The sequence below is a fragment of the Anopheles coluzzii genome, chromosome 2, assembly GCF_943734685.1.
Source record: "Anopheles coluzzii chromosome 2, AcolN3, whole genome shotgun sequence".
Classification (NCBI taxonomy): Eukaryota; Metazoa; Arthropoda; class Insecta; order Diptera; family Culicidae; genus Anopheles; species Anopheles coluzzii.
In genome coordinates this window covers 60,551,456-60,576,590 of record NC_064670.1, presented here as the reverse complement: position 1 = coordinate 60,576,590, position 25,135 = coordinate 60,551,456, and the positions used below count along the sequence as shown (strand labels likewise).

Below are 25,135 nucleotides of genomic sequence, written 5' to 3'. Positions count from 1 at the left end.
TCCAAATTTACCGTTCTTCCTCCTCTCGTTCTTCCTTCCTCCTACTGCGCTCGGGGTACCATCCGTGCTGCGCGTGTTCAGCTGGCTTGAGTTTAGTGATGACGTCATGAACAGGAGCTGCGCGTGTTCTTCTGTTAAGTAATGACGTCCTCACCGGGGGCTGAATGAAGCAATAATGAATGTATGTAGTATGTATTACTATGGAGAGTTTAGCGCTTGGGATTAGATCAAAACTTACTTTAATATTTTAAAACTGGAAAATGTTTTCTTTCCGTCGCTCCTTTGAAGATTGTTGACGACGCCAGCAGGTAGTCGTTGATAAATAGCGCACACACCTGTAACTTTTTAGACGCCAAGGGTTAGTTGAATGTACCTGCACAAGCACACAGCAAGAAACTTACCTCAACAATTTGCTAGGATAAATCATTCCATAACTGAGGAAGAAGGAACACGGCACAAAACGTAAATGAACAAAGTACGTCGCACAATAAATCGCACCTCACTTCAGTACATCCTTCCATAGGGAAAGTTCTGGACAGACTGAGGATGCCTAACACCCGGATGAGCGCGATAGCAGAAAAATCATGTTGGATCGAGAGAGATGGGTAGACTCGGTTCAGCGTTATCCGCTGGTAAATGCATGTGTGTGTGACGAACGAAAGACTTCAAACCCCGTTTCCCCCGTATTTCATCCATAATTTTTCGTCACACGCACACACCTCTACACGGGCGGCGGTTTGCCGTTTAAAATCTAGAGAGAGAAGACAGGGCCTCTCGCTTTGGCACACAGAAAAACCTCTCAACAACTTCGGCTCTGCTACTTGGGCAGGGGCATACAATAGTGAATTGTCGGCGTTTCAATGAATTCGATGCAAAGAAGCGCCAGCAAGTTGTGAGGCAGCACAAATTGTGTTGGAATTGCTTGCAGGGCAGCCATTTTGTAACCAGTTGTACGTCAAGGTATGGGTGTCAAACGTGTGGCAAACGGCATCATACCTTGCTGCATGCTGAACGAAGCGATAGTGTAATAGCAGATGATTCGGTGGGTTCTGTTAGTACGATGGTGCTTGCTAATATTCCAATGCAGTGCAACTCTACTGACCGAAGCTCATATTCTAATGTTATGCTGACAACGGTGGTGTTGTTTGTAGTTGACGCAAATGGTACGCAACATCCAGTACGTGCGTTGTTGGATAACGGTGCGCAGCCCAATGCGATAAGTGAGCGATTGAGTCAGCTTTTGTGCTTGCCGCGTATGCGTACCCATGTACCCATTACAGGTGTGGATGGAACGACGACTCCAGATCTAAATCAGATCTAAATCTCGTTCCAGATTTAGTGAATTTGCTCTGAAACTAAATTTCTTGGTTTTGAGCAAGGTAACAGCAAACACTCCAGCCACATCTTTCTCCACATCATGTTGGAAATTACCTGCTGGGTTGGCGCTCGCAGACCCAGAATTCCATCAGTCTGGACGAGTGGATATGCTAATCGGTGCATCGCATTTCTACACGTTTCTGAGGGAAGGCCGGCTCAAACTTAGTGAACATGGTCCATTGTTAGTTGAAACAGTGTTCGGTTGGGTGGTAACAGGTGAAGTGCTCTGAGAAGAAGCTATAATTCAGCAAGAAGCAGCTCAGTGTCATGTTATGTTATCGTCGGAAAACATTAGTGATCAACTTGAGCGGTTTTGGAAGATCGAAGAGCTGCATGTTTCGCATTTCTCGGCGGATGAGCAGAGATGCGAAGCTTATTATGAGCAAACGGTATCACGAGACGAAACAGGCAGATATATCGTGAAACTCCCTAAACATCAGCAACATTCTACCATGATTGGAAAATCAGAAACGACATCACTTAAGAGGTTTGCTGGATTAGAACGTAAGTTATTTGCTAACTCACAACTTCGCCAGCAGTTCAATGAGTTTATGTTGGAGTACATACAACTCGGTCATATGGTTCCTGTGTCGCCTGACAACCTGGATGCAGCAACCTGCTGCTACCTTCCACATCACCCTGTGTTTAAGGAGACAAGTTCCACGACTAAAATGAGAGTGGTATTTGATGGGTCAGCACCAACTAGCACAGGACACTCTCTGAATGATGCGCTATTGGTTGGACCAGTCATCCAAGATGATCTTTTGAGCTTAATAATCCGTTTTCGTAAATTTCAGGTCGCGCTAGTTGCGGATTTGGAAAAAATGTATCGTCAGGTACTTGTGCATCCGGAGGATCGACCGTTACAGAGAATATGGTGGAGGTTTGACGATAACCAGCCCATTCAGGCGTATGAGCTGTGCACAGTAACATACGGTTTGGCACCTTCATCTTTCTTAGCTACAAGAACACTTCAGCAGTTGGCTGAAGATGAGGGTGACGCGTTTCCTACTGCCAAGGATACGCTGAAAAAACAACTGTACGTGGATGACCTTATTGCTGGGTCAAATAGTGTTCATGGAGCTATACAGCTACGTGAGGAATTGAGTGCACTGGCGCAGAGAGGCGGTTTTACTTTTCGAAAATGGTGTTCGAATTCATTAGCCGTTTTATCTGACGTTCCCGCTGAACAATTGGCAACAAAATCATCGTTAAGGTTCGACGACAAGGAGACAATTAGTACGCTTGGTATATGTTGGGAACCAGAAATTGATACGTTCCAGTTCAACATTTCTATTACTACGAAATCAGAGAGAGACACCATGCGTAGCATACTATCAATGATTGCTCAACTGTATGATCCATTGGGATTGATTTCACCTGTAATTATTACAGCCAAAGTTTTGATGCAATCGCTCTGGCGTTTGAAGTTGAGTTGGGATGATACGGTGCCTGAGGACATTCAAAGGAATTGGATTAGATTTCGAGCAGAATTACCAGAACTTAAAGATTTTCGTATCCCTAGATTCGCTTTCGCTCATAAATATCGGCAAGCAGAAATACATTGTTTCACAGACGCGTCAGAGCTTGCATATGGCGCGTGCATCTATATTCGGTCTGAGGCTGAGGATGGAAGCATTCATGTTAATTTGCTAGCATCAAAATCGAGAGTGGCTCCACTGAAGGCATTGACGATTCCTAGACTTGAACTTTGCGGTGCATTATTAGGAGCTCGATTGCATGAGAAGGTAATGGCTGCAATGGAGATTAAGTTCGTTGCTCATCGATTTTGGACCGATTCTACCGTGGTGCTAGATTGGCTAAATGCTGAATCAAAGACTTGGAAAACATTCGTAGCAAACCGAGTTGCTGAGATCCAAGCAATTCGAGATGCTGTTTGGCAACATGTATCTGGACAAGAAAATCCAGCTGACCTTATTTCACGCGGAGTTTTACCGCATCAGCTCATCAACAATCAATTGTGGAAACAAGGTGCACAATGGTTATCAGAGAGAAAGGAGAATTGGCCCCAACAAAAAGAGAGAACAGGTCAAATTACAACAGACGAAATAAGATCGAATGTCGTTTTAACAACGCAAATACAAGAAAAAAATGAAATATTTACAAGATATGGGTCATACCAGAAGCTAATCGACGTGGTTGCATATTGTTTTCGTTTTGTTCATAATGCTCGTCGTCTGCAACCAAGAATAAGCAATAGTGCATTGACGGTAAAGGAACTTGCTGATGCTAAAAAGCGACTTGTAAAACTTGTGCAAGCTGAAGAATTTACCAACGATCTTCATAAAATCCACAAAGGGATTCCTGTTGCTCGATGTTCAACGTTGAAGCTTTTAAACCCGTTTATAGATAATGAAGGAATAATCCGCGTACGTGGCCGGCAAAGAAATTCTGATTTGAATTATAATATTAAGCATCAAATAGTTCTTCCTGGATTCCATCCATTTACTCAACTCCTCATCATGGACAAACATGTAAAAGCAATGCATGGAGGAATATCATCAACTCTTAACGCAGTTAGAGATGAGATTTGGATAATCAATGGAAAAAGAGCTGTACGTAAGGTCATACGAAATTGTTTTCGATGTTGCAGAGCAAATCCACAACTTATAATTCAACCTGAAGGGCAACTACCAGCAGAACGTGTTACAGTTAACGAGGTGTTCAGTTGTACGGGTCTAGATTATTGTGGACCTTTGTATTTGAGGCCAACACACCGCAAGGCCACACCAAATAAGTGCTACATTTGTGTATTTGTCTGCATGACTACGAAAGCAGTACATTTGGAATTAGTCGGAGATTTGAGCACAAATTCGTTTCTGATGGCACTTGATCGCTTTGTTTATCGGCGGGGTAAACCAAAGCACATTTATTCAGACAATGGTACCAATTTTATTGGTGCCAAAAATGAACTTCATCATATCTACAAAATGCTGTTCAACGATTCTGCAGATAGCAAAATAGCAAAACATTTGGCAAAAGAAGAGATACAATGGCATTTGATACCCCCACGCGCCCCAAATTTCGGAGGCCTTTGGGAAGCGGCGGTGAAGGTAGCCAAAACCCATTTGATTCGTCAACTAGGATCATCGCGCTTATCATCGGAGGAAATGACTACTGTTTTAGTAAAAATAGAAGGTTGCATGAATTCGCGACCCTTAGTTCCACTTTCTGAAGATCCCAATGATTTGACGGCATTAACTCCAGCGCACTTTATCATTACAAACAATTTGAAGGTTATTCTCGAACCTGACTTGAAAGAGGTGCCTATGAATCGTCTGGGAAGATACCAACTCCTTCAGCGGTACACGCAAAACTTCTGGATGCACTGGAAACAAGATTATCTGAAAAATCTTACTGTTTTGCATCGGTCAGCTAAGCAATCTAAGCAATTATCAGTCGGAGATATAGTTATTCTGAAGGATGAGCAGCTTCCAGTTCAATGGCCATTGGCACGTGTCGTCGAAATACACCCTGGAGCTGATGGAATTTCCCGAGTTGCAACACTTCGTACGGCATCCGGTATTGTGAAGCGAGCAGTATCTAAAATCTGTCCGTTAGAATGTAGTAATCAAAGAATGGATTGAAAACTGAGTGTTTCAAGGTGGCCGGTATGTTCGATCTCAAATGACCTGCGGTTCTACCACAGTGCCGGATTATGGCAGCTGACGTTTTGTCATTCTTGTGGTTCTAGGGAGCTACCGCTGTGAAAGGGGAACCGCCTTTTTGAGGCACTTGTCACGAGCCGAAGCAAAGCGAAGCACGCATAAATGGTGTGAATAAAGAAGTGAACTTTACTTTCCAACAGAGAACAAACGACTGATTATTTCGTGTAAAAAAAAGTTAAAATATCACAACGTAGGGACTTTCACGGAACACATATAAAAAAAAACCCTCTCCCGTCCCCTACAAACTGTCCCGCGAGGGCTTTTGTTGTGAGGGGTTTGTGGTCCATGGACCTTTCACATTTGTGCAATACGCACTTTTTCCCCCTGTATTTCCCCCTTTATCTTTTTATCTCCCATTCTCAGTATAAAATAGCTTCCTCCATTATGCCACTATTGATGCTTCGCCGTTGCAGTAAGCTAGCGGGGAGCCACATCTGCCGCGACCGCTGCTGCCATTTCTGCACCACTGAGCCCACCAACTGACATTACATCAGACAGTCCGTCTATAATAGGCGCGAGGACTCTGCCATAACCGTCCTCGTCTTGGCTGCTCTCGCTGCTGTCATCCGTTGTGGATTGCTGCTCCGGATCTCCATAGAGGCGCAAGTAGGCCCCGTCCTGTTTGTTGTCGCTGCCTCTGTATATACCTCGCCGAACTCGGCAGCTCGCCGTGAGACAAATCGACCGTCGTTGGTAACGCTGGTGGAGTTAGACGAAGCCCGGTGCTCCGTTCTTCCCTGCGTTGCGCTCTAGTCGCTCTCCGTGCATCGTTGCGTCGTTTGTTTCGCGCGGCTGCTGCTGCCGTTCGACGCGCCTCCATGTTCACGATGTCTTCGTCGTGTTCGACTATCACCTGTTCTGCTCGGTTAGCCCTTTCCTCGTCCCAGCACCGCTGAAGCTCAGCCGTTATACGACGAGCGGCTTCGCATACGCGTCTCCAGCTGTCCGCATCCCGCAGCAAGTACTCCTTCAGCGTGTCAGGTGTTACTGGGTCCGGCCCTCCCTTGCCGAGAAGTTCTTGATGGATGAGGCAAATCGAGGACATTCGAAGAGGACGTGCCCGGCATCCTCTGGGACGCCAACGCATCACTGGCAGTCCGGGAACGACGTGAAGCAATTAATGCACAAATACTCCGGGAAAAAACATGTCCCGAGAGCACTTGGGCTAGATGGAACGACACGTCTCCATGCTTCCGTGATTGCCAGGCGTCAATGTTGGGTAACACACGATGGGCCCATCGCGTGTATCGCCTGGCTCCGACGCTGGTGGCATCATCGTCCCATTCTTGTTGCCAGTTGCTGATGGTCTGCTGACGCTCCGTCCTTCGAATCTCGTCCCGTGTTTCCGTTCGTTCAGGTGCATGTATGCGGTTGTACACGCGGGCATCTTCTTTTACCAGGTGGCATATCGGTGTCAGACCGACGAGCAGGGTGGCCGTCTTGTACCTAGAACGGAATGCTCGTGCCACCCTGATTGCTGTCTTCCGTTGGACACGTTGCAGCAGCCGACGACACTCCCTGGTCTCGAGCGCCTCCGACCATATGGGAGCCGCGTACCTCAGTATCGAATCTACCACATGCGCTAACAGCCTCGACTTGGCTGTCGAGTCGCTTTCTCGGTCACCTTCCGAACGTGTGGCAGCCAGGAGACGTGATCGTGCAGCATCACGCCGAGGTACTTAATTTATTTATTTATTTATTTATTTATTTCATATATAAACCGACGGACCATCGTGTCTAATCGGCAACCTTATAATTAAATTAAGGAGCATATAAATAAACATCTAGTTATAAGCAAACATTACATGTGACGTAGACGCAATTTCTCCTTGAACGTGGAAGTAGACATACTAAAATCGAACAAATCTAACACTTCATTGAACTCGAGGGACATACGTATAATAGGGTGTCCCTGGCTATGGTTGTTGCGGGTACGCGGTACACGGAGATGGAAATTGGATCTAAGAATCCGACAGGGAGCGAACAAATTGATGCTGGCTAGTAATGCCGGGGAATCGATCTCTCCGTTAAGGAGCCGAAATATGAAAAGGCATTGGGCGTTTTTACGTCGAGAGCAGAGTGGTTCAAGTCCGAGAAGCAGACACCGCTGATGGTAGGTGGGCCGAGCGTGGTGGGATTGCCATGGAAGGAGTCGAACCGCGTACCTGGTGAGTCTCCGTTGAATGGCTTCGAGGCGATTGATGTCACCAACGCCAAGCGGGCACCAGATCGGACAGCAGTACTCCAGGCACGACCTTACGATGGCACAGAAGATCGACTTGACGCACATGGGATCGGTAAACTCGCTACAGGTCCGCGTAATTAAACCAAGTAGCTGATTTCCCTTCGCAACAACGCTATCAATGTGAGGGCGAAATGACATCTTCTGATCGAGTAGCACCCCCAGATCACGGATACATGTCGTGCGAGCCAAAGCCGTGTTGAGCATAGTGTATGTAAACGTGATGGGGTGACGGGCTCTGCTGAATGATATACACTGGCATTTATCAGCACACACTTGGAGAGCGTTTCTGCTGCACCAGCTATCCAGATTCTCAAGGATCGTTTGAAGGCGTACACAGTCACTGTCGTTTCTAACTGGAGCGAATATTTTTACATCGTCGGCGTACATTAGGTGTTGGCCTGGCGGTAAAACGAAAGATAGATCATTTATATAGATGAGGAAGAGTAGCGGTCCCAAATTACTCCCTTGAGGCACACCGGAGGAGCTGGTGAAAGAGTGAGAACGATGAGATCCTATACTTATGTAGTACGAACGACCAGTTAAATATGAACGCAGCCAGGTGATGTGCCAGTCGAGGAAACCGAGTTTTTTTAGCTTCGAAAGTAGAATATCATGAGAAATACTATCGAACGCAGCCCTGAAGTCGATATATACTGCATCAACTTGAGTACCACGATCCATGTTGTCGAAGCAGTAGCCAACAAATTCAGCAAGATTTGTGGTGGAAGATCTCCTTGGGAGAAATCCATGCTGACTAGGGCTCATATAGTTTTGAACTGCTGTGAGTAGCGGATTGTATAGAATGAGCTCAAACACCTTTGCACAAGCGCATAGGGATACAATGCCACGATAATTACTAGCATGAAGTCGACTGCCTTTTTTATGGATAGGAATCATTCGCGCGTGTTTCCAGGACTCAGGATACGTGCCACGCATAAGGGAATCATTAAATATTTTGGCAAGAATGGGTGCGAGTGATTGACGGCAGTGCTTCAATATGTATGCGGGAATATTGTCAGGTCCAGATGATGTAGATGGTTTTATATGGTTGAGTGTGCGCGCAATTAATGCTTCGTCAATTGTGGGTATAATAAAATCGATAGCATCCGATGGAGTATTGCGGATGGCCTCTGCTAGTGTGTTAGGATTGTGAACAGGAAGGGTGAATGCATCAGCGAAACGATTGGCGAGAGTGTTGCAAATATCGGATGTATCGATACTAGTTTGGCCATTGTAGCTCATTGACGGAGGGATACTTCTTATATTGCGCCGTTTGTTCCAGAAGCTCCAGAACCGTGTCGGCTTAGAAAATAGCTGCCTTTCAGTACGGCGAATGAAGGAGCGGTAGAGCACACGATTATGTCGACGATAATTGTTCAGTGCATCGAAAAAAATTCTCCTATGCAGCGATGATCTCGTTCTACTGTAATCCGCGTAGGCTTTTGATTTTATTTTTTTCAACCGTCTTAAAGATGCATTAGACCAATCGGGGCCAGGCTTTCGTTGAGCAACAGGAACGCAGGAATTAATCGCTGAGCGCATAAAAACGCTAAAGCAATCGGTGGCTTCGTCGATAGTGGAAAAGTTGGAGCAGTCAAAATTACGGTCAAACGACACAATAAGGGCATTCATACGTTCCACATTCGTTTTGAAGAAATTTCTATTGACTATACTGCGAGTGTGACTGTTGGTGGTGTGGGATAGTTGTACGGGATAATAAATCATCATATCCAATGAAGGATGATGAAAGTCCTCACTGAGAAGTGGAATACTACAGTGTGTTACGTATGGGAGGAAGTTCTCTAGAGCCGAAGTACCATTCACAGAGTGCAGAGGTGTGATTGAGTCGCACAAAATATTGGTTGCGGCAAGGTTTGCGAAGACCAGATCCAATTGACGCCCAGATTGATTTGCAATACCACTCAACTGAAATAATCCGGTACTATGCAACCCATCAACGAAATCGGTATTAGCCACGGAATTGCATAAAGGTGCATAATGCATGACAGAATGAAGCGCGACGATCGTACCTCTACATCTCCAATGCGGATGATTACTTGTCGCGGGCGCTTTACACTGGCAATAAGCACGGTTTCTGTTTTCGCCGGAGCAAGTTCCAGACAATGCAGTGCCATCCACTACTGTACTTGTGCAACCGCCTCCTCCGCTGCTGCCTGCACCGCTTCCGTTGACGTACACGGGACCAACAGCACCAAGTCATTGGCGTATCCGACGACTTCTGTCCCGGACGGAAACTGCATGTCTAGTACCCCGTCATACATTATAATCCACTTATATAATTATATTAGTATTAAAGGCATTGCGGACATCCAGCGCGACCACTAATAGGAAGCGTTCATCCCTCCGATTCGTGTGGCAAAACGAAATCGCTCTCTTTCCTGCGTCGACCTCTTGTTGAATTGCGGTAATAGTTGAGCGCCCTTTCCAGAAGCCAAACTGCCAGTCGGAAAGCTTCGGCTCAGCAGGAACTTCTAGGTGCTCATTCAGCCGGTTTAAGATAAGGCGCTCGAGTACCTTCCCCAGTGCATCAAGCATGCACAGGGGGCGATACGAACCGCTCTCTCCCGGAGGATTCCCTGGCTCCGATGAAGTACCAAGCGCTGCCGCTTCCATTGCCCCGGGAAAACGGCGCGGTTGAGACAGTCCTGATACAATGCTCTGAAGACCTCCGAGAACTCCATGATAGCGGTCATCACGGCGGCATTAGGTATACCGTCAAGCCCGGGAGCTTTGCGGTTACTCATTCGGCTGACTATGATTTTTAGTTCGATCTCATTTACCGGAGTCACAGGACTGGTCGATGACGTGTCTGTCTCTGCTGGATCAGAGGTCTCGGGCCACTCAAAGGATGGGCGTATCGGGAAAAGGTCGAACACGATAAGCTCCAGTCTATCTCGTTCCGTCTCTGGTGGCCTTCGATTGCCACGGAGGTGAGACCACTGCCACTGAAAACCAATGCCGAATTCCTTCTCCTCCGCAATTTTTATTAGCTCCTGGAACTGTGGTCTCTTGCTGACACTAATTGCTCGGCTTACAGGGTTTCACACTTTATCTCAAGACCACGGGACCCCTTCCCGAATCTGTCTTAGCCAAAGCCAAGACTGCGGTATGATGCTTGAAAACGTTGATGATACCTGAATTCATCGTATGCAATGCTGAATCTGCGGCACATTTCTCGAACACACTGTTCCGCACCGAGGACATGCGGTCGAATATTTTATACACGGATAATCGAATCGTTGTGAGCGAAGTGTCTCTACGAACGCTTCAGCGGAAAATTGTGTTGTTTTCCACTTTCTGCCGGCATGCTGTAGGCGATTTCGAAATGGTGGTATATCATCGCCCTGTTGTGAAGGCTGATGGTTTGGTGGCAATCCTGTTTGCTGTGGCAGTGTTCGCTGTCCGAATGATGCTGATGCTGTTGGCCTAACAGAATAGGACACATATCGGTGGACTAATGCCGTATATAGAGGGCTCACTAACCAAGTATCATCGTGGGTGATGAACGAGCTCGCGAAGGTGATGTCGATGACACTTGACCTGATCTCATCATAGCTCTGAAATGTAGGGGTTACACCGCGATTTAGCACTTGGAGACCCAACTGCTCGATAGTGTTGAGAAGCAGACTTCCTCTCTCATTGGATCTAATGCTTCCTCATTCCTCGTGCCATGCGTTGAAATCGCTGGCGATGATAACTTTTGCGTGGGAACAGGCTGCAAACTCCACAGCTTCCAGGTAGCACTCATACTCATTGACGTTGAGGCGAGGAGCAGCGTAGCAGCTGATGAAAATAATGCCTCCAACCTCCGCTGCCACCAGGCCCGAAACATCACTAGTTCATACCCTTTGTGTCGGATATTGGCCAGTGGTAACTATTGCTACGCTTTTCAACGGGTCAAAAGCCCACCTTCCGTTGTTCTCTGGGGCCTGTATAGTTCAGAAAGCATGACAACATCAATCCGTTCTTCACGGGCGGTCTGGAGCACCAGATTTTGAGCATCACGGCCGTCTCCTAGATTCGCCTGCAACACTCGCATTACAGGGAACATCGCAATGTTGGACGGACGCATAAGCTATGGCCAACGCGATGTTCACCACCGCATACGGCAAATTTAATATCGGCCTTGCAGGATTTAGCCTTATGGCCCTCGGTCCCGCACCTTATGCACGTGTTTTGTCGGTCGACTGTTGAACGACAATCGCGAGAAATGTGTCCCAATTCAAGACACCGTAGCCGTTCTACGGGAGTGGGTAGTGCACGTTTGATGTTGCTTATGCACCCACCCAGCTTTACCTTCTTACCGTCGATGGTTATAATCTTTTTGGCCGGTAGGCGCACCCGTGCTAGTTGGGATCCGTCCGAAAGCCTCCACATGTTGATAGTAACCACTAGTGATGTGCTGTATGGAGCGCACCCACGACTCCGATCCGACTCCGACTATTGTTAGTTCGATTCCGACTCCGGCAAAATGGGACCACTAGATCCGCCCGGAGTCGGAGTCGTTCGGAGTCGTCCGGAGTTGTCCGGAGTAGTCTGGAGTCAAAGTCTTCCGGAGTCGTCCCGAGTCGTTCGGAGTCGTTCGGAGTCTTCCGGAGTCGCCCGGAGTCGGAGTCGTCCGGAGTCGTTCGGAGTCGTTTGGAGTTGTTCGGAGTCGTCGAAGTCGTTCGGACTCGGACTCCGGACGACTCCGAACGACTCCGGATACTGCAGCGTGGTCCTACCTTCCGGAGTCGATTCCAAATATATCGGAGTCGGATCGGAGTCGACTCCGGATTTTTGCCAACTTTACCCATCACTAGTAACCACTCCAGCGTTAACTTCTAGCTCTCCGTCCAGTGCGGAAATCACTTCCGCTTCCTCTACAAGCGGGTCAATATGGCTTACGTTTACCTCGCCCATCTCCGTTACCAAATGGGCCACTCTCGCTGAACCGATAACTTCTCGCACCTCGGCAAACACCAATCCAGAATCCGCAGATTTGCTGACCTTTATTTTCAGCAGTTCAGCTCGAGTGCGGTTTCCAATACCGATGTGATCTTCGAGTGCCTTGTGCAACGGATCTTCGCGGATCACTCGTCGGATCAGGCGATACACGCTATCCCAGGTATGACTTTCTTGGGGGGTTACCTCAATGAAATCAACCTTAGGCCGACGCTGCGTCCGCTTTTGTTGATGCTGCTGCTGCTGCTGTCCCTGTGACTGCTGTTGCTGCTGCTGGTGTTCCTGTTGCTGAGCGCGTGGCTTACCAGTGCTCCGCCCGCGGTATTTATGACGAACAACCTCGGAGAAACTGCCCTGTTCATCATCCTCGTCAGAGTCTTAGATGCATCACGTTGGTGCTGCGCGTTGAAGTGGACGACGTGGAAGGACCGGGCTCCTGCTACTGTCGTATCCCTTGTTGCTGATCCCGATGCTGCTGCTTTTGTCCCTGCTTCTTGCCAATGGCTTGAGCCAAGAGCGCATTCAACGACTCGTACTCGCGTTGATGGTCAGCCCTATGTTTCTCTTCCCGACGTTCAGCTTCTTGATACCACCTCGCGAGCAAGAAACGCGTCTCCGCCATCTCCTGATGTAGACGCGCGTTCTCCGCCTGTGATACAGCAAGCATAGCCTTCATCTCTTTCTCCGCTTCACGCTTGGCGGCCGTCTGATGAGAGGCCACTTGATCGAGTGCTTCTGCCAACAGCAGACATTTTGCCTTATCAGGTTTTCTTATGAACCGCAGTAATGTCTGGTTACCACCGGCGCCCCACGAAGGTATATAGCGCATGGCCACGAAGGTGACAAAATGTTGAAAAAAATTTCAACTTTGTAAAAATTGCTTGTCAACTGCAAAAAAGAGATTTTCTCGTGGCCGCACCAAAAACATACACAAGAATGACAAAAAGCTCCAACATCTGAATATGGGGCCCTTTACGATTCTAGCCAGTTTTTTGTATGGAGTTTGACAGTTGGAGGCTGAAATCATGTAAACACTCCATACAAAACCACACAAAAAACTAGCCTGCAATTTTCAGTCTAGAAAATTTTAGCCTAAAAGCTAGAATTAGATTCGAGTACCTGCTCGAAAACACAGGTTTATTTACATTTACCCCAAGGTGCATTAAAGAGATCAGGTGGTGGAATCTAGAATCAAAGTGTATGTAGTCCAGGTGGTCTCATAGCATGTTTTTTATAACCAAATTTGAATATCACTTTGAACAAAAGTTTTCACCCATCTTGTCAAAAACAGGCTTTCTGGAAGCTTGACGAACACTCAAAACACTGTTAAAATCTTCATTCAGAAGCAGAAGCGATAAAAATCAGCCTTTTAAATGCATATACCTTGGGATAATCCCACCTGTATATTATACCCACTTAGATAGCTGCTCGAAAACTGCTATACAATGCATACAGCTGACAGGCTGAAATTTCAACCTACGAGCTTAAAACGGAAAGGTCCCCTATCATCGATATTTTGTTTAAGAAGCATGAAATAGGTACATAAATCAATTAGAATCATGCATTTTTGCATTATTATCATAGGAATGGGTCACAACTGCGCCAAATAGCTGTTTGTTTACGCTTTTTCGCGAACATCAAATTTTGTCACTTTTGTCAACTTTTGTAAACTTTATTTCCTGGCTGCTTCAGGTTTCAACATTTTGACAGAAGCTCAAAAAAGTGACAAAAGCTCATGTTTTGAAAATTTTGTCAGCATTTTGTTACTCTCATGGCCTTTCGCTTATAGATAATAACAACAAGATAAAACTCGACACGAACAAGGTGCATACAACGAAAGGAACACCTATGAGCAACGCATACGATAATGCTCGACTGTTCACAAAGGCGTACGAATGTTCACAAAAGATCACCATAGATCACGATTTACAAACGATATCCGGATTTGAAGGACTAAAAATGTTAAATGAAATAAGCAAAAATTATACCAAATCTAACTCGGCACTGTTCGGTGGGTTTTTACTAAGTTTTATTTGCGATTAACTTTCTGCATGTGCTCTGTTCTCGATCTCCTAGTGAACACACACTCACACACCGCTTCGGCTTGTTGTTTTACAATTCAAAACGCGGTAAGCTGTCAGAGAGTAAGTTGCGTCACTCGGTGGTTGTCAGCTGCCATGATGCCAGGCATTCTTTACAAACTTCAATTAGACGAAATTCCTCAACGATCATTGCGACCTAATAAGGGTGTTCCTCCCAAGCGGTTGATTGAGGAAGCTTGAATCGCCAAAGAGGAGAAGAAGGAACCTAGAAACATACAAGTAGCGCTAAACTGTAAGTACAGTTTTGAATGGAAGAAAGCCATGGCCGATAAGCTGAAATCTCATGCAACAAATGATACATGGAATTTGGTGAATCTACCCGCAGGCCGTAAACCAGTTGGTTGAAAATGAGTTTACAAACGGAAGTGAAACGCAGCTGGCAATATTTTGCAATACAAAGCGCGGCTGATGGCACAGTGATTTAGTCAAAAGTATGGGGAAGATTATAATGAAGTTTTTACCCCCGTTATGAAGCAGACAATCCCGAGGACTTTATTAGCCATTGTAAGCATTAAAAAGCTGATTCCGAAGCACTTCAATGTGAAGACTGTGTTAGGATAACTCGAACGAACTCGGCTTGCGATTTTAAAAGCGTAAAGTAGCAGGTCGTTAGCGGAAGAGAGGAACAGGAAGCACGATTATCCGGGCGGATTTGATCGCTCTCTTGATCGGTGAACGCCAAACAAGTCGGGCGTGTTTTAAACCAAGCGCTATACAATAAAGTTAAATGTTTTAAAAATTCCTAAATTAGTTTACCGGGAGCCGCAAGAGACTGCATACCTGTATGGTAATCTCGAAGAGGAGCTATATATGAAACAACCTGTTGGCTATGAGAAGGAAGGAGTAGAAAAGCTAGTATGCAGTCTTAGGAGGAGCATTTACAGGCTGAAGCAATCCGCCCGGTGCTGGAATCATCAATTACATGACGTTCTTGTTGGAATGCAGTTTGTGCAAAGTAGTGTGGATCACTGCTTATAAACAAAAGATGTTAGCCCGATCGAATCTACTTCTTAGTGTACGTCGATGATATTCTTGTCGGAAGTGAGAAAGAAGCTCATATAGGGGAAAGTTATTATTATTTGAAAAAGGAAGTTGAAACGACGGATCTAGGAGACCTAAACTATTTTTTAGGTCTATGGTCAATGGAAATTATAGTATTTCAGTAGAGAGTTACATCGACCGAGTTGCTGAACGTTTTGGGTTACGTGACGCAAAAATTGCAAAGTCACCCTTGGAAGAAGCATTCGCTCTTTAATAAATAAATCAAGAAACAATGAAGCAAAAATATTACACACCGGCGCAGATGCTCTACGCAAGGCCACAATACTTCAACTATTAAGGAAATAATAATAGAGAAAATTTTAGAGAAAATTATCGCGGAAATTTTTGAGGAAATTTCCAAAGCGACCAGTAACAAAATAACGGCCAGTATCAAAGCCAGAGATTCCAACGAAATCAGGGCTATAGAGGTGCGAGTCTCAATAACAGACCACAGTTCAACGCATACCAAAAAAGTGATGAGAAAAATGAAGTTTTGGTCGGAATCGATTCTGACTAGCTCCGAAATTTTGTGGAATCGATTCCACTTAGTAGGTACGGAATCAGTTTTCGGAATCGGCTCCGGAATCGGCTCCGCAATCGGAATCGGCTCCGGAATCGGAATCGGCTCCGGCATTCGAGTCAGCTCCGGAATCGGAATCGGCTCCGGAATCGGCTCCGGAATCGGAATCGGCTCCGGAATCGAATTCGGCTCCAGAATCGGAATCGGCTTCGGAATCGGCTTCGGAATTGGCTCCGGAATCGGCTCCGGAATTGGCTCCGGAATCGGAATCGGCTCCGGAATCGGAATCGGCTCCGGAATCGGAATCGGCTCCGGAATCGGAATCGGCTCCGGAATCGGAATCGGCTCCGGAATCGGCTCCGGAATCGGCTCCGGAAACGGCTCCGGAATCGGCTCCGAAATAGAAATCTGTTCCGGAATCAGAGTCGGCTCCGAAATAGAATCGTTTCCGGAATTGGAGTCGGTTCCAGAATAGAAATCGGTTCCGGAATCGGAGTCGGCTCCGGAGTCGGATTCAGAATTGGCTCCGAAATCTACTCTGAAATCGGCTTCGGAATCAACTCTGGAAGCAAAATCGTCTTCGGAAGCGGAATCGGCTGCGGAATCGGAATCGGCTCCGGAATCTCCATGAGAATGGATCGTTTTAAAGTATATTTGGATCTTTTGTGGTTTATTAAAAAGAGGACGAATAATCAATCAATTCGGGCAAAAACCGTGGGATCATTCTGACAGTTAGATGAAAAAGCAGTCATCGTTTAATTGCAGCATGCTTTGTTTAGTTGATGTGCAATAGTCTAGATGCATTTTTGTTCTTTTTTACAACATTGGTAAAATTAAATTGATCTCCATAGCAATCGGAGCCCAAATAACCCAAATAAATCTAGAGCTCCAAGGAATTAGAGTACAGGTGCGTTATGCTACAATCTCCCATATGTCGATTTTTGATGTATTGATGTAAATTTGATAATGAAATTCGTAATGTAAATTCATTTCTTTATTAAATAAATTTTACCCCAATAAATCTACTTTTTCTGTTTTTTAATTACTATCTTCTTAATCTAACGTATTAAAACTATACAAACAGTTTGGGTTTGTTTTGTTATGTGTTACATTTATAGTCGTTTCGACATTCTTTCTTCAACTAAACCTTATTGATTCGAAATACCTCATTCTGGTCTGTAATTATGTTGAATAAACATCATTTCTTTTAATTTTTGTGATGTTATGCGGCTGCGCTTTTCCGTTAAAATTTGGCCCGCTTTTGAAAAAATACGTTCACATGGAACTGAAGAGGCTGGAATTGATAAATATTGTTTCACAAACTTATGCAAGGTAGGATATACTTCACCACGAGTGTGCCACCAATGTAGAGGATCGTCTTTGATTTTAATTTTTTTATCCGATAAATATCTATCAAGTTCAGAAACGGCAGATATTCTTGGATTAAAATTGTTAACGGGTGTTTGCTCTTGGAATTTGAACACTTCCCAAACATCATCATTTTCAAATGTTTCTTGTAGTGAACCTTCATCTGAGTCATTTGCTTCCGATTGCAAAGGAATTAATTTGCTAACTAAATTATCGTAGCAAAATTCATATCGAGCAACGTCTCCTAAAAACCTACTTTTTTGAATCGTGGATCTAGGATTATAGCGCTATTGATAATTTCTGAATCAAACATACATTCAAACTTTTCCTTAATACCTCGTACCATTTCTTTGTATAGTTTAGAAACTGCCTTACACATGCTTTCATTTTCCATTTTTTCTGAAATTTTTTTTAACAACGATCTTATAAGAGCACCCATTGTTGAAAGTGTGACTATTTTTTCACCTATAATTTCAATAGTGACTGCATTAACAAGTTCGAGAACACTTGTCGCTTGTTCGATTACGGTCCAATCACGTTCTTCTAATTTTGATTTAATGTTAACTGACGCCACACAGGAAACTAACGGAATTCTGTTATTTTTTTATCTTTTCAACATTTCGTAAGTTGAATTCCAGCGAATTGGACAATCTTGTTTTAATTTCTGTTGGGCATAGTTTAATTTGGTTTGCATTTCAAACAATTTATAAGTTGCTTTAGCACTCCTTTTAAAAAACATCACAACACGCTTCGCTTCTTCAACTGTGTTTGTAATAGACGCTTTTATTGCGTTTTTTACCACCAAATTCGTTTGACCACCAGTTTGACGTTTGACGTTTAATTGTTCGGCCGCATTTCCGTCGCGCTCCGTGATTTTTCAATCATTCTCTTGTGTTTTCTGCGTCGCATCGCATTGTTGCCTTTTCTACGGACTATTAAACTGTTTAACATCATCGCTTCGTCTTGGCGAATTGTTTAGTTGCATCACAACTGTGGTTTCCTGCTGTTTTTTCCTGCTCGGCTTAGCAGTGTTGTGCTGTGATTACGCGTGATTTCGCGATGGCGGCTATTTGCTTCTCGTGTGCTGAACCGCTAGAGGCCACCGGCTGCATCATCAGTTGTGCATATTGTGACGCTACGTTCCACCGCGGCTGTTGCAAATTGCCCCCCGAGCTGATTGACGCAGTATTGTCCAATGTCGACCTGCACTGGAGTTGCATTGGCTGCACTAACATGCTTAAAAATCCGCGCTGCCGTTCGGTAAAAGAAATAGGCGCCCAGGTCGGTTTCCAAGCCGCCCTCAACTCAGCTGTAGCAGCTATTGGCAAGCTCGTTGAGCCTATTGTCGCCGAAGTTCGCAGTGGTTTTACCCTCCTTCAAACTGCATCCACGCCTCACAATCGGAACTCTGATCCTCGACCAGCTACTGGTAGAAAGCGGAGGCGTATAATCGAGGATTCGGCATCTCCTGGTGTAAACAAAATTGTAAACAGTCGCGGCAACATCCTTTGTGCCGCGTCATCGCCAAACGCATACACCAACACCACGATTGCCGTCCAGCCGGCACCTACACAACCGCATGAACTGGTGGGAACCGATCCGTTATCATCACCGCTTCAAGCTGCACCTCGTGAGCCATTCACAGATAGGATCTGGATCCGCCTATCCCGCTTATCAACGGCCGTCACTGTGGAACAAGTGGTCGCTTCTGTAAAGCGTCGCTTAGCCACCGATGACGTTATAGCGTATTGCCTGCTGAGAAGAGGGGTTAGTGTGGACAGCATGAATTGGCTTTCATTCAAAGTGAGGGTCCCGGCTATCCTTCGAGATGCGGCACTCACACCATCCACCTGGCCCGTCGGTATCGGTGTACGTGAGTTTTTTCAATCCCGTCAACACGACCACCAAACCTCATCTCCTATAGCCACCCGAAACCGCTTTACTTCACGCACACCAGCTACTAGTACTGAACACCGCTACACCACACGCACACCAACAACGACTCACCGTTTAGCCGCACGCACGTCTACTCCACCTGATCCTGAAACAACATCATCACAACAGTGTCACCCCCCGGTGAATGATACCTTGGAAGCACCCAACTCAACACTTGTTTCTGGACCGCCCCAAAACCACCGTGCTTCATCTCCGCACCTACACCAGTCTACAATCGATCGCTTTTTTCTCAACTAGACGAAGTTCCGCTCATTGCACGCAACAAACACGCCAAGCCTCATGCTCTGACAACGCAGCTCAATTGACTTACCGTTTACCCGCTTTATCCAACCGCCACAATGACAACGCTACCGCTGAGTATTTAAGCTGCTATTATCAAAACGTTAGAGGTTTGCGTACTAAAACAAAAGAATTTCACTTAGCTGTATCGGAGGCAGACTTCGATCTCATCGCACTCACGGAAACTTGGCTTGTTGACAACATTCCATCTGCTCTTCTCTTCAACAACAACTTCTCTGTTTACCGCTGTGATCGCTCTCTCAGCGGCTCTAGCTCTCGCGGTGGTGGTGTTTTGCTAGCCGTTTCTAACGCATACGAGTCGATAGAATTACCTTCCCGTGATCGTTCTCTCGAGTATATTTGTGTGCGCGTCGCCTGTAATAACGCACATCTGTACGTCATCGTAGTATACATTCCACCGCAGCTTAGCTCCGAGATATCGACTCTTCGCTCTCTACATGATTGTATCAGCAGCTTCACTCTCACACTGAAGCCTTCGGATCTGCTGTTTGTTATTGGCGATTTCAATCAGCCTAGCATAAGCTGGTCCACAGCTGATCCTTCGTCCTCGCCAGCATACTCATCAATCACGCACTATGAACCAACTGCACGCTCACTGGCCAACAACACCTTTGTGGATGGATTTAAATTTAACGGATTAGTGCAACTTAATCACATCAATAATTCGCACGGACGCATGCTTGACCTGCTCTACGCTAACAATGCTGCAGCTAAATTGTGTTCGCCTGTCTTTCCAAGTGTTGTTCCGCTTGTACCTCTTGACTCCTACCATCCGGCGTTAGACTTCAATATACGTATTAACTCGTCGACCCGACGCAATTCGACGACTCGACAAAACTCGACGACAACCGCATTTTATCGTTATAACTTTGCTAAAGCTGACTATGTGAAACTGAACGACATGATATCAATGTTTAACAATAGCTTTCATTGTTCCAATTTTATTTCACTTGACGAAGCAGTATGTTCATTCTCGTCCTTCATGCTGCAAGCCTTTGTTGTATGCGTCCCAGTTCAGCGTCCTAAACCTAACCCCCCCTGGGCGGACCGCACACTAAAACGACTCAAACGTGTAAAAAGAGCTGCTTATCGTCACTACCAAACGCGCCGCTGCCAAAGATCTCGCTCTTTCTACTTTGACACGCACTCTTTATACTGCAGCTATAACAGATTTCGATATCGCAGATATTTGAGTAAAATTCAACGTAACCTTTGCAGGTGGCCTGACTCGTTTTGGCGCTTCTACAACAGCAAAACAAAATCCACGCATACACCGAAATCCATTACGTACAAAGGAGCAACAAGTGCCAACACTAATGAAATGTGCAATCTCTTCGCGGATCGCTTCGCAGATTGCTTTTCACCGGCCATGAATGATACCGATACCATTGATGCTGCTCTCGTCAACACTCCGGCTGGAGCAATTAACATGAGCACTCCTTTCATCGACAGTGAGATCGTTTTATCTGCCCTAGCGCAACTAAAGCCTTCCTTCGCTCCCGGACCCGACGGAATTCCTTCTACCGTGCTGAAACGCTGTCAAACGACAGTAGCACCTATCCTTGCAAAATTGTTCAATGCATCGCTAGCCAATGGCTACTTTCCCAAAGCATGGAGGAAATCTTGGATGGTTCCTATTTACAAAAAGGGCGACAGGACAGATGCCATCAACGACCGGGGTATTACATCCTTGTGTGCCATTGCCAAGGTGTTCGAACTAGTGATATACAAAAATCTGCTACATGCATGCCGCAGCTACCTAAGTCCGTATCAACATGGATTCGTGCCAAAAAAGTCGACTACCACGAACCTGGTTGAATTTGTAACCTATTGCACTAGTCAAATTGATGCCGGAGCTCAAGTCGATGCAATTTATACAGATCTAAAAGCAGCATTCGACTCTCTTCCGCACGTAATTCTTCTCGCTAAACTCGATAAACTAGGAGTTCCCAGCTCGCTCGTACAGTGGCTTAAGTCTTACCTAATTAATCGCACATACATCGTGAAAATTGATAAGCACATGTCCAAAGAAATAGTCAGCAGCTCGGGTGTGCCACAAGGAAGCAACATTGGCCCGCTTCTCTTCATATTGTTTATCAACGATGTTACCCTCGCTTTACCTCCCGACAGTATCAGTCTGTTTGCCGACGACGCAAAAATTTTTGCGCCTGTTAACAACACAGGTGATTGTACATTCCTGCAAGACTGCATCGAAATTTTCTGTTCGTGGTGCAAGCGTAATGGACTGACTATCTGCATCGAGAAATGCTACTGTGTGTCTTTTAGTCGATGCAGGAGCCCAGTGACTGGGACCTACTTCATGGACGGCACTGCAGTTAATCGACAGAATCATGCCAAAGACCTGGGCGTTCTGCTTGACTCTAGTTTGAACTTTAAACAGCATATCGATGACGTTGTAGCCAGAGGAAAACAATTACTTGGCGTGGTTATCCGGACAACTAATGAATTCCGCAACCCCATGTGCATCAAAGCTGTCTACAACTGTATCGTTCGTTCGGTTCTGGAATATTCGTGCGTAGTCTGGAGCCCAACTACCGCTTCTTCAATTGCTCGACTTGAGGCGATTCAACGTAAGCTCACGAGATATGCCCTACGCCTACTTCCCTGGCAGGATCGTAATAATCTTCCTCCGTATGCTGCGCGGTGCCGTCTTCTAGGCCTTGAACCTCTTTCGGTTAGAAGACGCAATGCACAGTGTTCTTTCATTGCTGGATTGCTAAATGGCTCTATCGACTCATCGCCATTGTTGCATCGAGTCGATATCTATGCACCATCCCGAACACTTAGGTCTAGAGAAACTCTACGGCTCGCTCAACCCCGTTCCAGTGCTGGTCGGTCAGACCCTATGTTCCGCATGTCGGCTGTCTTCAACACTGTCTCGGATTGCTTCGACTTCGACATCTCAACTCAGTGCTTCAAGGAACGTCTCCGGCTTTTGCCGTGGCCGCAGTGAATTGCGATGCAAATCTTGTTTTTGCTATGTATTTTTTCTTTTTTTTTATTGAACTGTTACATCTTAATTAGGCCATATGGCCCGTTGAAGATTAATAAATAATAATAATAATAATTCAACGTATGAGCACTGCATGGCAAATGTGGTAAGTTCAAACTATCGGCAGTAGCTACCATGTTGGCCGCGTTGTCAGTCACCAAAATGAATATTTTTTTTCTATATCAAATCTTTGGATAATCGATCGGATCCAACTGGCTAAATTTGGTGCTGTGTGACTTTCCGATACCTCTCCGCATTCTAATAAATATGAACAAGACAAGCTATCTTTAGTAATACAGTGTGCTGTCAATGCACAATAACTTGTGTTGATTATGCTTGTTAAGGCATCAGCCGTTAACGCAATTGTTTCGGCATCTATTAGATTTTTTTTAACATTGTTAACTGCCTCAGCATAAAGTCTAGGTAAAGCAGCGTTCGAAATAGTCTTTCTACACGGCATCTGATAATTAGGGTTCAGAGCTTCAACAAATTGTTTGAAATGATAATCTTCAACTATCGAAAACGGATAGTATTCTGTAAAAATCATTAGGAGTAAAAGAGAATCTAGCTTTTCTTTGCTTTTGGAGCATAGAGGCTTAATTGACCGAAAGTAGTTGCTTACAGTATTAGAAGTGCTAATCGGTTGTGGTGTTTCTTCTGTGATCGGTTCTTCTGCAGATGATGTGCACGGTTGTTGTGTTCTAGGTTGTGGAACAGTTGGGTGTTTGCGATCTATGTGTCGTTTAAGATTTGAAGTTGATCCATTGTTCCAGCTTATGACGCATTGACAATAACGGCTCCTCCGTCGCATTTTGAGAAGTGTTGCCATATATCACTCGTTGGTGCCATTATATGAGGTAACGATGAATTCCTGGAATTAGGATGTATTGTTCAACACTCTTTAATATTGGTAACCTTTCCTAAACACGAACAAACATGCAAACACGAGGCAATGAAAACTTACCTAACAATCGATGAGGAAATAAAATGCTTTACTTTCTAGCTTTGTTTGACCACGGATCACTTTATTGGTTTTATATGGTTAAAATGTAGTACTTTCTTTTCACAAACTGCTAGCTGCTATTCACACCACGATGTCTTGCCAATTCTGGTAATACGAAACAACCCAAGCGGAAATTTTCGGACGATAACTCATACACTCTCATAATTTGACAAGCAATATATTATTGTATGTGTGGTTCTTCCATTCGTAACATTTCGCTCTCCAAGCCAAGCGTTGAAGCAGGTTATGTGTATTTTTTTTTTGTGTATTACGTTTAGTTTGCATCAGTTGTGTTCTTTCGTATCGTATCATTCATATAAATACCAACAATTTAAAAACTATTTAACCTCAAAATGTGTAACGCTAGACGTGCAATGAAGATAGCAAATATGCCATTGCACGCTGTTGTGGTTATGTGCCGAAAAAAGTCTGAATCTCGTACACTGTTTCGTTTGTCAAATCGTGCACGAAATATCAATCGAAAAAACAGCCGAAAAGTGACATTTTCACTCGTTTGGGTATGTGCCGAAAAAAGTCTGAATCTCGTACACTATTTCGTTTGTCAAATCGTGCACGAAATATCAATCGAAAACACAGCCGAAAAGTGACTTTTTCACTCGCTTGGGAATGCGCCAGTGAGACGACACAGGTTCTGTCAAGATGAAAATTTACAGTGAATTTTCTACATACTTGTGTGTGGTCAAAAACTGGTTAATGAAATGCACCATCGGTTGAGGGTTATAAATTGGTTGTGTTTTCTTTAGAGAAATCTTGATAAACTGATTCTTTTACTAAATGTCCTGAGCAAACATTTTAGGTTTTAAAATTAAAACTGTATTGATGTCAAATCTGGGAATGAAATGTGTTCCTCGCCAAATTTGACCACAGATGACATAGCAAATTTCACTATGGCCTTTTACGTACCAGATTGCAACTGCCAGGCTACCAGGCTGGCAGTGCTGCCAGTTTGTCGCAAAGCTGAGAAAATTTTAACATTTAATTATTTTAACCATATAAAACCAATAAAGTGATCCGTGGTCAAGCAAAGCTACAAAGAAAAGCATTTTATTTCCTCATCGATTGTTAGGTAAGTTTTCATTGCCTCGTGTTTGCATGTTTGTTCGTGTTTAGGAAAGGTTACCAATATTAAAGAGTGTTGAACAATACATCCTAATTCCAGGAATTCATCGTTACCTCATATAATGGCACCAACGAGTTAGCGCGTGGCAACGGAGCTGAAAAAATGTTGAAAAATTTTTCAACTTTGTCAAAATTGCTTGTCAACTGCAAAAAAGAGCTTTTCTCGTGGCCGCACCAAAAACATACACAAGAGCGACAAAAAGCTCCAACATCTGAATATCATCGATATTTTGTTTAAGAAGCACTAACTAGGTACATAAATCAATTAGAATCATGCATTTTAGCATTATTATCATAACAATGGTTCACAACTGCGCCAAATAGCTGTTTGTTTACGCTTTTACACGAACGTCAAATTTTGTCAACTTTTTTTCCTGGCTGCTCCAGGTCACAAAATTTTGACAAAAGCTAAAAAA

At 44.8% G+C, this 25,135-nt stretch overlaps 2 protein-coding genes across 2 annotated transcripts in view; one reads left to right on the top strand and one right to left on the bottom strand.

Moving 5' to 3' along the window:
- The window catches only part of LOC120961730 (uncharacterized), a 159,653-nt gene that overhangs the window by 81,476 nt on the left and 53,042 nt on the right, over nt 1-25,135 (bottom strand). The window lies entirely within an intron of this gene.
- Nucleotides 17,128-19,594, top strand: LOC125906444 (uncharacterized). Its single transcript, XM_049605250.1, has one exon. The coding sequence runs from the start codon at nt 18,367-18,369 to the stop codon at nt 19,498-19,500; it is 1,134 nt and encodes a 377-aa protein (XP_049461207.1). The 5' UTR covers nt 17,128-18,366; the 3' UTR covers nt 19,501-19,594.